Source organism: Athene cunicularia (genome assembly GCF_003259725.1).
Source record: "Athene cunicularia isolate RWA chromosome 18 unlocalized genomic scaffold, athCun1 chr18_part1, whole genome shotgun sequence".
Classification (NCBI taxonomy): Eukaryota; Metazoa; Chordata; class Aves; order Strigiformes; family Strigidae; genus Athene; species Athene cunicularia.
In genome coordinates this window covers 317,178-329,485 of record NW_020799123.1, presented here as the reverse complement: position 1 = coordinate 329,485, position 12,308 = coordinate 317,178, and the positions used below count along the sequence as shown (strand labels likewise).

The following is a 12,308-nucleotide window of genomic DNA, read 5'->3' as shown; positions in this document are numbered from 1 at the left end:
GCTTTCCCAGGTGAATATTCACGCCAGGTGGAGGAGAAAGATGCTCTGATTTCTCAGCTGTCAAGGGGCAAGCAGGCTTTCACCCAACAGATTGAAGAACTCAAGAGGCACCTAGAGGAAGAGATAAAGGTGAGAAGGCTCTATCAGAAACACATCAAATCACAGAATCAACAAGATGAGAGGGGGGAAAATGACCACTTAGGTAAGGCAGTGAAAGTCTTTTCATATTAGCTTTGCTCTCCCTTCCCTGCAGTCTATCCATTAATTCTTCTGTAGATAGCCAGATCTTCCTTTCTCACTCAGTACCTTGCCATCATTCTCACAGCAGAATAACCCAGTGTGAATCAACACAGGACATTGCCCAGGAGATTTCCATTCACTGTCACACTACAATTTTCTCCTAGGCCAAGAACGCCCTGGCCCACGCCTTGCAGTCAGCTCGCCACGACTGTGACTTGCTGCGGGAACAATACGAGGAGGAGCAGGAAGCCAAGGGGGAGCTGCAGCGTGCCCTGTCCAAGGCCAACAGCGAGGTGGCCCAGTGGAGAACCAAATACGAGACGGATGCTATCCAGCGCACGGAGGAGCTGGAGGAGGCCAAGTATGTGGGCAATGTGGGGAAGGCTGGCAGAGGCTAAGAATGGAAATTTGAGGATACCACTGTCAGCAAGAGGTCAATGCTCTGCTTTGGGATGGGGTGCCAGGAGGAGAGAAAATATAACCGAGAGCAGGTATGCACTGGGGAAAAGCAGAAGCAACAAATCTCTTCGGACACAGAACAGCAGACAGTTGCTTGTGTGAATAGCAGGGAGGGAATTGCTGTAGCCCAGGATTTAGACATAGAAATACAGTGGCTGCCTGGGAGACATCCTACACTGCAGTGTAAATGGGGATCACACCCTACCTAGTGGCTAAGTGTGCTCTTGTGCAAACCATACTGGCTGCACACCACAGGCTCCTATTTGATTCCTCACCCGGAGCTCTGCTTATCTCCTGCCAGGAAGAAGCTGGCACAGCGCCTGCAGGATGCAGAGGAACACGTTGAGGCTGTGAATGCCAAATGTGCCTCCCTGGAAAAGACCAAGCAGAGGCTGCAGAATGAAGTGGAGGACCTGATGATCGACGTGGAGAGATCTAATGCTGCCTGCGCAGCTCTGGATAAGAAGCAGAAGAACTTTGACAAGGTCTTTGGGCTCCAGCCCCGGGGCTCCTGGGCAGAGCATGTCCTCCTGACTGCCACCTGCATACTGACGCCCCGTTTCTCCTCAGATCCTGGCAGAATGGAAGCAGAAGTATGAGGAAACGCAGGCTGAGCTGGAAGCCTCCCAGAAGGAGTCTCGCTCTCTCAGCACGGAGCTCTTTAAGATGAAGAATGCCTATGAGGAGTCCTTGGACCACCTGGAAACGCTGAAGCGGGAGAACAAGAACTTGCAGCGTAAGTGCCTGGCCCTCTGCTCCTGGCAGGGCTTTCTGCTGTCCACCACTACCGCCTGCAGCTCTGCAAAGATACTTGTCACCTTGGTGTGGCTGGGCCCTTCCGCTTCAGCTCTGAGCCTGACCGTGCCACTTTTCACCCTTCCTTGCAGAGGAGATTTCCGACCTCACGGAGCAGATTGCAGAGGGAGGAAAGGCGATTCATGAGCTGGAGAAAGTCAAGAAGCAGATTGAGCAGGAGAAATCTGAACTGCAAGCCTCCCTGGAGGAAGCTGAGGTATGTGCTAGGAAATGGTGTCCAGACTGAAAGTATGATAGTATTTATTTGCACACATGGCAGGAAAGCGAGCCCAGATTTCACGAGACTAGGTAGAAAGGAAGTAGTAGTTTGAGTCACTGTTCCTGCTCACTTGTCCAGGCCTCCCTGGAACATGAAGAGGGCAAGATCCTGCGCCTCCAGCTTGAGCTCAACCAGGTGAAATCTGAGATTGACAGGAAGATCGCAGAGAAAGATGAGGAGATTGACCAGATGAAGAGAAACCACCTCAGAATCGTGGAGTCCATGCAGAGCACCCTGGATGCTGAGATCAGGAGCAGGAACGAAGCCCTGCGGCTGAAGAAGAAGATGGAGGGAGACCTGAATGAAATGGAGATCCAGCTGAGCCATGCCAACCGCGTGGCTGCAGAGGCACAGAAGAATCTGAGAAACACGCAGGCAGTGCTCAAGGTATCGCACAATTAAACATGTGCTAACTGGTATCTGACACAGCTCAAAATTTTCCTGTTCTATACTGATGTGAAAATAGGAAATAAGAAAAAAGGTAAAATACACTACACAATCTGCCTTGTCTCTCTTTCCAGGATACCCAGATACACTTGGACGACGCTCTCAGGACACAGGAGGACCTGAAAGAGCAGGTGGCCATGGTGGAGCGCAGAGCAAACCTGCTGCAGGCTGAAATTGAGGAGCTACGGGCAGCCCTGGAGCAGACGGAGCGCTCGAGGAAAGTGGCTGAGCAGGAACTGATGGATGCGACTGAGAGAGTTCAGCTCCTCCACACTCAGGTTAGATTTATGAGATTCAAAGTTTCAAGTACCGTTTTCTTTTTCCCTTTCCAAATTGTTCATCTGTGTAAATTGTGAAATAATGTCTTACCATAAAAATCTTAAACTGAACCAGATTTATTACTCTTGTACAAAGAACTGGATTATGGCTAAATGAGTAGGATACCATTAACAGGAGACAGACGTGCTTCGTAAAATTTTATGCACTCTTTGCTATCTCACCAAGTATGACTTGACAAAATGCATCATTTGAACGAGGATGATTATAATAGCTATATCAATGATAAGTTTAAAATTAAACAGTAAATTTCTAAAAGTTTTTAAGGGTTCTGTTTTGGAACTAACTGGATGATATTATTTGTTGTTCAACAGAACACCAGCTTGATCAACACCAAGAAGAAGCTGGAAACAGACATTGTGCAAATTCAGGGTGAAATGGAGGATACGATCCAGGAAGCCCGCAATGCTGAAGAGAAGGCCAAGAAGGCCATCACAGATGTGAGCTGGGGGCTCCTTTCACTGCTACTGGAGGATGTGTTCTCCCCAAAATGTCTCCAACCCCAAAATGGCTTTCACCCTTTGCTCCCTTCAGGCAGCCATGATGGCCGAAGAGCTGAAGAAGGAGCAGGACACCAGTGCCCACCTGGAGAGGATGAAGAAGAACCTGGACCAGACGGTGAAGGACCTGCAGCACCGTCTGGATGAGGCCGAGCAGTTGGCACTGAAGGGAGGCAAGAAGCAAATCCAGAAGCTGGAGGCCAGAGTGCGTAGGGCTTTGAGTTGTGCGTGAGAGAACGTGTCATGCAAATAAGCAGCACGGAAGCTCCAAAGCCGGGCTTCTCATTGCAGGTGAGGGAGCTGGAAGCGGAGGTTGACGCTGAGCAGAAGCGCAGCGCTGAAGCTGTGAAGGGCGTGCGCAAGTACGAGAGGAGGGTGAAGGAGCTGACCTACCAGGTAAGGCAGGAAGCTTCTTTATGTTGACACATTCTTCTTCCAGAAAGTCAAGAAGTTGGCACATTTTCTTCTGAAGGGATTTCTATACCTTATTCAGTGACACAGTTAACAGGATTCTGCATTCTGTCTTTCTTGACAGTAATGCTCCATGAGGAATGTTACTTCATCTGTTTCACATTTATGAAATCTAGAGAAACAGGCAAACAAAGTTTTCTGTTACTTTGCATTGTCTGTAGTCCGAGGAAGACCGGAAGAATAATCTCAGGCTCCAGGACCTGGTGGACAAGCTGCAAATGAAGGTGAAATCCTACAAGAGGCAAGCGGAGGAGGCTGTAAGTACCACTCTGACCAAGGCCAGTCTTCCTTATGGTGGAGGTAGAATTCTCTGTTGGTACTTTCTTTTGTCCATTTTTTTGAAACCTTGACTTTTTTGATGAATCTTCTGCTGTAAGACAATGGGAATGTAAAAGTAAGAATTGCTGGTTTGGGAAGAAACTACACTTCCTTATCTCTATTTTCTCTAAGACTCACTCCCCACCTCTAGTTTCTTCTTCTTTGCCCTGCCCTGGGTGTCAGAAGCACCTGCTAGTCTGTTCAGCACTCTGCCTTGCACTCTGCCTAGTCCATGCTGTGTGTTATATGGCCATGGCCTTTTCAACAGGCCGATGCTCTTTTCTCTTCTGGCACACTTAATGCTCTGAGCAGCTTTTAACCTTGGTTTTAAACCTGCTTTCCTTGCTCAGCTGTGCTGTTTAAATTTCTGTTTGCCCAGCTTTCAGATATTAATTGTCCACATGCTGCCTATTGTTTTCACAACTCCTTATCCCCTCACAGGAGGAGCTGTCCAATGTCAACCTCTCCAAATTCCGCAAGATCCAGCACGAGCTGGAGGAAGCCGAGGAGCGGGCTGACATTGCAGAGTCCCAGGTCAACAAGCTCCGAGCAAAGAGCCGGGAGTTTCATAAGAAGGTAGAAGAGGAGGAATGAGGATCTCAAGGCTAAAAAGTGACCTGAGGCATGCATAAAATGTAAATCTCTGAGTTGCTTTCTTCTGTAATTATAATTTATGTCTAGGTAATAAATACAGTAGAGATCTCTGCATAGGAACAGTGATTAGCGTGCTTTATTTATTCATTCTAGTATTCATTACATTTGGAGTACATGTACACATTAAAAAATATATTGAACAGTAATACATTTTTTCATTTACAATTTTAAAAATGCATGAGGAATAATAACAATTATAGGGATTCACTATTCACCTTCAATGAGAAGTATGCATTTCTTTGATAGACTAAGACTACATTCTTCCAAGTTATTCTGCTGAATTCTTAAGGAGAAAAAGAAATGAAAAGAAAAAGCTTCCTGAAGCATTTAGAAACAAATGTATAGTATTTTTATTAACTGAAAAATATTGCTTATTTGATTAGACTTAAGTGTGTGAGAAACTCAAATTTCTACTTTGATTTAGGAGACTGACATTCACTCCAAGCATTGACAAGCAGTCAAGCCAACATGGTGAGGTAGTGGCACAAAGAGATATCATCACTCTCTTTCTCTGAAGCTGTTTTATTTCATACATAGCACAAAATGATAGCCAGTTCACAGATGGGGTGAATGACAAGAATCCAGAGTTAAAAGACTAGGGAAGAAAAAATAGGTAAGGCTGCATACTCCTGAGCATGGATAAACCAAAGCATTTTATGGACAACTGAAAGATAATTGAGTATATATTAAGACATATAAAGGTGATGGAGTGGTTTGGTGTGGGGTTGGTTTGTTTGTTTGTTTTTCCAGTATAGATACAATATAATGTAAAGTAGTGATGTCATAGATAAAAAGAATAAGTGAAAATCACTTTCAAGAATGATAGAAGTTTCTACTAAGTATTAGTACATATCAGAAAAGTCTGCTACACTTACCAGAGGTTGGTTTTGAACATGGATAGTTATTTCTGTATCATAAAAATGAGAAATAATTCTGTAAATTATATTCTCATGTTGACTTCCCTAATACAGACTGAAGATAAAAAATGATTGTGGGGTTTTGTATATCTCCAGCAAGCTAAGTAGCTGTATTAGAAGCAAATATTTAAGTGCAACATAATCACCTCCTAAGTGATAATGGGTTGATTCAGTTTAAAAGAAAGGATACACAAAGTCTACTTAAATCACCTTTTTATATAGTAAGGAAACTTTTTACCATAAAACTTGATGGACATAAAAGTTAGAATGTAAGAGATGCAGCAGCTATCAACAGTGGAGATCTTTTACTTTTGTTGATGTACTTATATTTTAAAACTGTCTTCTCTAGAAATCAAATGTTTCATAAGAGAAATACATGTTCTGGGTAAGATTCACCTATTGTATTCTCATTGAAGAGTTTATGTCATCTTACTGCTTCTTTTCACTTATACACTGCATGCATGCTTGCTGTAGAAAGACCTGCAAAACAGTCTCTGTGAAAAGTAAACATGCTTGTCAGGTCTTTCTATATTCTCCACATTCTGACAGAACAGATGATTTGTCTGTGCTTGGACATCAAGAGGGATGAAAGAGTATCTGCCTCTCCTGGAGGAGCAGGACCAAGACAAGGAAGTCCTGTAACAGAAGGAGTCCCTGAAGAAAGATGTCCTGTGGAAATGAGAGGAATATAGAACAAGTCTTTCCTGAGTGGTCAAGTCCAACCAGCCAGTATTGTATGCAGCAGCCCTAGGAGAAGATGGTACAGAATACCGCTTTCCTCATCTGGCAGTTAAGGAGATCAGTCATGCACCCACACTAATCTTTACAGGTCTAAATCTTAGGAGGGTCCCTATGGTCAAGAACACTACAAGAAATACTCCTTATCAAGATCCTCAAATACAATGACAATCCCCAAGTACAATGACATGAGGAAATGGAATGAAGCTGCATCAGGGGAAGTTCAGATTGGACAAAGCAAAAAGTTCTTCACTGCAAGGGTGGTCAATCACTGGAAAAGGCTCCCCAGGGGAGTTGTCACAGCACCAAGACTGTCAGAGTTCAAGGAATGTCTGGATGACACTCTTAGTCATATGATTTAAGTAGTCCTGCAAGGAGCAGGAAATTGGACTCTGATCCTAATGGGTCTCTTCCGGTATGAGATATTCTATGATTCTGACTGACAATGCTGGGAACCTCATATTTGAGAAACTGTACTGACCATCTTCAGTAACCTTGCTGACCCAAAATCTAATGGTAAATACAAGGCAAAGACAGTCCAGTTGGATACTGAAGAATATGATAAGGGCGAAGTAAGCTGGAAGATGACCAGGGCCAACACTGGCAGATTTCTGCATTGCAATGGAAACTTTCTAAGGTGGCAAAAAGTATCTCTCTTCCTAGCTAAGCACACACCCTCTTTCCCTATGTGCATGCCCTTCTGCTCCATGACCTGTTCTCAACACAGGCCAAGTCCTGGCCAACTTCACATATAGTCCTAAGTAATTCCAGCTAAAGTTCAAGGAATCTCATGCAAAGACCGAAGGAAATTCTTTCTTCAGGCTATTACATCACAGTAATGCCGGTTAGTAAAGGTGGACAGAAGCATGTCAGATCCCGCTGGTGCCACCAACTGGCCTCTGCCGGTGGTGACACCTTACCAGCCCCAAGTAGGGTTGGATACACAAACACAATACATGCAAAGATGATCTAAAGGATTTTATTACCTCAGCATCCCAGCAGGATTTCCTCAACAAGTCCCCAAGTGAGATAAGCAGCCAAGCGAGGAGGTCCAAGACACCAAGTTGATGTGATGTCCAGTGGGTAGTCCTGAAGGTGGACACATACAGGGAAACCCAGCCAAGGACAACATAAGCAATTATATGCTACAATGTGAAATAGATATCTCCACTTCCTTAAGAAAGCATAAAGGGATTTATTATAAAGAATCTGGGAAATAGCTATATTGACCTCCATCACCTATCTCCTCGCCCTTCTTCCACACATAACCATACAAAGCCCAGTTGGATGGTCAGCTGGACAACTGAACAGGTACACTACTCTCATGTAGTAGTGTACCTGTTCCACTGAAGATGGGAAAACGTGCTCAGTGGAGAACTTCATGCTGTTCAATTGTGAGAGGCAATCATCATGGCTTGTCACACAAAAATGATTAAGTAAATCAGAAAATCATTATGTCAGTATGTTTTGGCAGCAAGCAATGCTGTCATAGAGGTATGTGTCAGAGAAGGAAAGTGCTAAGGGGGATCCCTAGGAGCACATCTGTTCTCTGAATTGTCTCTACAAGCAGAATAATCACTTTAAGGAGATCCCTGCTCAGGCCACTCTCCTAAAGGTCTCCTGCTCTCACAAACTAATGTCTTTGCTCTGCAGTATCCTGTGTGGTCCAGAATGTAGGGGACCTGTAGGGACCGGATTATCGGAAAGAGAATATAAGGGATATTTTTGCGGCAGGCGGAGGAAGCAAGAAGTCAATTCAATGTGAATGATAGAGCAAGCTTCAACTTTATTGAAAGAAATCACACCTTGTATAAGCACTCTACAATAATCATGCACACTACTCCCAAATCTATTGGATACATGTAAAAGGCTACATTATAATATTCCAGCCCCTTGTGGCGTTTCAGGTATGCATAAACACCTTCCCTCTTCTGAACCTGTTTTTCTCCCAGGGCTGTTTTTGTATCACCCCCAAGGTCATAATGTACCTCAGTTTCTCTCTTTGTTAACATAACAGTCCTTTGTTAGCATAACTGTACCCTGGGTTTTTTCCTTTGTTTACCTCAGATGGCTGCAATCAGCTTCTGCAGATACCCATGGCCTTGCTCTCTGCAAGCCGTTCTCCAACAATTCCCCCTTTTTCTTTTTGTGCAGGATGCACAAACATAAATTCACTAATATTTATCATTATACAATGATATGCTATTTTAATACTTACTACAATCAATAATACTATTCCTAATCACCACAATAAACTGTTAAACGTACCCTATTAAGTACAAAGGATCTCATATTTCCCATATTCAAGGGATATGACTAAATACTACAAAATAAACAGTAAGGAAAGTACGAAATAGCACACTTAATTAATAGAAGTATTAACATTCAGATCCGCAATTGCTAGGGAACCCTGTATACAGCGAGACTTTAGAGTGCCCTTCCGCACAAACTGGAAACCCTACGTGATGCGTCCATCTGTAGGTGAGGCATCCAAAGTCCCTGCAAGCAGGTCCAGCCTTTAAATCAATAGGCAAAAATAACTGGCAACTCTTTGAGCCGAAGCATCTGATTTCATCCTCCTGTTGGGTTCCACCTGGAGCCTGGCCAGTACTCCAGGGGGGAAACCAAGGGAGTTTCTAAATAAGGTTAAATACTTGAGCTCTTAGTTCTTAATATTACTAAACAAAGAAAGTGGAATACACACATTCTTATAGAATCTTATCCTTATTAATAACTATATTTCATCTAAAGTACATCTTGCATTTGGTGACTAGTAAGCTTATATATGTCATTAAGGAGTTACAATTACTGTTGGCATTTTCTCTTAAAAGAATTGGCAACTGTAGTGTAGTTTGTTCTGTTGCAGTAGCAAATATTACTCAGACATTCTGCTTGAATGATCAGTCGAAGAGATCACAAACTGTCAGCACAGGGGAACCCACAGCACCCACAGCTGGATCCTGAGTGCTGGCTGCTTCTCACGCCTCAGGTGTGGTTGCACACACCTTGCCGGTGACCACTGGAGATGAGACCTGTGGAGACACAAGCATAACCTCTTCCCCAGGTTATTAAAGGAAATGGTCCTTCCCAGTTACCCCTTTCTAGGTTTTGTCAACACTTGAGCTTTGCTCTGGACTTCTTGTTGATCTGGTATCTGTGATGAAAAACAACACAATATTGGTGACACCTGTGAGACAGGGGAGATGTTTAAAAGGTTTGAAGAGATGGAGTCTTTCTGGTATTCAGGGCAAATTGCAGTGATGTCTTTAGCTGAATGCCTTGATAAAGAAAACTGGTTTTGTATTGCTCTGGCATTCTGGTAGAAAACATGCATGCGTTTTACAGCAGAGCGAATGGTTCACCTGGAGCCAAGATCTCTCCCCCCTTTTGTTTTTGCAAAAGCACTTTCAAGGTTTAGCGTGCTCTTTCTACGATGGCTTGTCCCGTGGGGGAATGCAGTATACTTCCGATGCTTGTTAGCTATATGGTGAAGATCTTGTTTTGCCTTCTCTGCAAGTACTTTGGGTGATGTCAGTTAAGGATCTTCTCACAAAATATCAAAAAAGTTATGTAGATCATCATGAGTTAGGCCCACGACGGCTGTATCTAATTTATGGTTCCTAACAGTGTCTGTAAATCTTTTAAAGTCTTAATAACAGTTTTAAGTTGTTGCAGGACAATACACACAGGTGATTCGGTTTACAAGGTTAGTGTCAGGGTGGGTTTCAGGGTGGGTTGTGCTGCAGTGGTTATTAAGACAAATTTGATCCAATTTGAGTTCCCCATGGAGTCATACAGTCATGACCCCAAAATGCAATAGGGGTTTCCAATATAAATGGATGAAGATTTGCTACCCAATTTTCTGGGCCTCTAACATGAATGAGATCCTTGCTTTAAATTGCTACAGCATGACCCCAACCCTGAAAAGCATATGAGGTACCAGATCTAACAGCCAATCTGCTCACAGATATTATGGTCACATCTGCACCAGTATCTAAAATGCCTGTCAGCCCAACAGATTTTTTAGCTTTAGCGAGAGTACATTTTATCAGAAGTTAACCTTGTGTCACGTTTAAGTCCAAAAATATTTAAGGAGTACCTGCTGAACCAAATCCCGAGTAATTGCAGCTTCTTGGCATAATGTTAAAGGGAGCCACCGTAAAATTAACAAGCTGAATAATTTTTTGATCCTTTGGTTACTGAACACAGGGGTACAGACCATAATTTTGATTTTTCTCTTCATAATCAGCATCTACGACCCCTGGTAAAACAAACAGCCCCTGTAAGGTTGCAGATGATTTTTTTTTCTTTTTTTCTATTTTTTTTTTTTTTTTAAACAGTATTTCCATTAGGCAGATGGTTCAGAGGTGCACTCTCCCCGCAGTGTATGCACCTAAATTCAAAACAACAATCAACACAGAATTACTGCCTCCCATTAGAGGAGGTATTTTACCTGTAACAGTTATGACCCTGAGCCCAAACACACCACAGCACCGATGACCTAGCGGGCAGGCACTAGGACCCTGTAGTTTCTCGCCGGCCGCTCCACTGGCCGGAGAACTCCGCAGCTGCAGTGGCCGCGTCTCACACAGACACACACACACAATCACACAAACGAGCTCCTGACACTTATCACTCACAGCATAAAATGACAAATATTACCAATACGAAAACTCTATTAAGAACCTATAAAGCCTGTGCTGCATAACCCTGCCGCTTTTGGAGGTGGGCTGCCGAGGGCGCAGTGCCGGGCCCAGCCACAGGTGGCCACTTCACGGTGTGGGGGGCTCAGGGAGGCTCCGAATGTTAAGCATAGAGATCTACACCTTGGTTTACCAGGTAGAGTGCTGTGCTGGCATGAATGCCGCTTTTTTTTTTTTTTTTGGTTTGGTTTGGTTTGGTTTTTTTTGTTTGTTTTTTGTTTTTTTTTTCTTAAAAGTGTTAGCCAATTTTTACGGGGCCAGTCGATATCCCTGAGCCATCGCCTCCGGTACAGCTGTTGTAATCTGAGTTTTTGCAGCCCGTCCTTATTAATGCTTTTCTCTAAATCTTTAATAACAGAAAAATGCCATTTTTCCCAACGTGGCTGATGACTCGGTTCATAGCTTACAGGAGTAAAAATTTTTCTTGCCATGTCCATATTCCCTTGCACCAAGGTTTTTTCGCCTCACTTTTACGTTTTTTTGGTTTTGTTTTTTTCCTCACTTTTATCTACGGATCATCCCCAATTAAGGGAGGACACAGACCAGACAGTCCAGACTCTTTTTCAGGATTTACAGCATCAGGGTCTAAAAGATTATCACACCATTCTGCCTCTTCAAACAATAAATTTGGCTCTTTAAAGTGTCCCTTAGCCTTGCCCAGACCAATCAGCGTGGCTAATTTTTTTATCAGACCTACTCCCCGCTTTTCTAAAAAGCAAAAATCTTAGGACTACCTCTCGTTCAAATATTCCTGCCCGGGCAAAAATTCCTTAAATTCCTTAAAATGCTGGACCGAGTAGCTTAACGACCTTCTTTAACATCCAATCAGGCAGCCAATGACCGGTTTCCTTAATTCCTTAATTCCTTAATTCCTTAATTCCTTAATTCCTTAATTCCTTAATTCCTTGGCCTTTCCTGGGTAAATCCCCTATTGCGGCCTTTCTGGGGTAGCCCTTCTCGGAGCAAACACCTGAAGCTGGCGCTGAGGAGGTGGCAGCGTTGCCTTTCCTACTCCGAGTCCGTCCCATCGCTTCCTGGGTTCCGTTCAGTGGAAAAAGCAGAGTTCGGGTAACCCTGTTCGGTGCGCCACTTGCGGCGGGCGGAGGAAGCAAGCAGCCGATTCAATGTGAATGATAGAGCAAGCTTCAACTTTATTGATAGAAATCACACCTTATATAAGCAGTCTACAATAATCATGCACACTACTCCCAAATCTATTGGATACATGTAAAAGGCTACATTATAATATTCCAGCCCCTTGTGGCGTTTCAGGTATGCATAAACACCTTCCCTCTTCTGAACCTGTTTTTCTCCCAGGGCTGTTTTTGTATCACCCCCAAGGTCATAATGTATCTCTCTTTGTTAACATAACAGTCCTTTGTTAGCATAACTGTACCCTGGGTTTTTTCCTTTGTTTACCTCAGATGGCTGCAATCAGCTTCTGCAGAGA

General features: G+C 43.6%; 1 protein-coding gene across 1 annotated transcript in view; it reads left to right on the top strand.

Annotated features, from left to right (window-relative positions):
- LOC113486759 (myosin heavy chain, skeletal muscle, adult-like) overlaps positions 1-4,550 on the top strand; it is a 74,858-nt gene extending 70,308 nt beyond the window's left edge. Inside the window, exon 34 of the mRNA XM_026860984.1 lies at positions 4,288-4,550. Within this exon, the coding sequence (XP_026716785.1) occupies positions 4,288-4,440 (153 nt within the window). The 3' untranslated portion in view covers positions 4,441-4,550. The remainder of the gene's footprint in view (positions 1-4,287) is intronic.
- Positions 4,551-12,308: the final 7,758 nt, after the last annotated feature.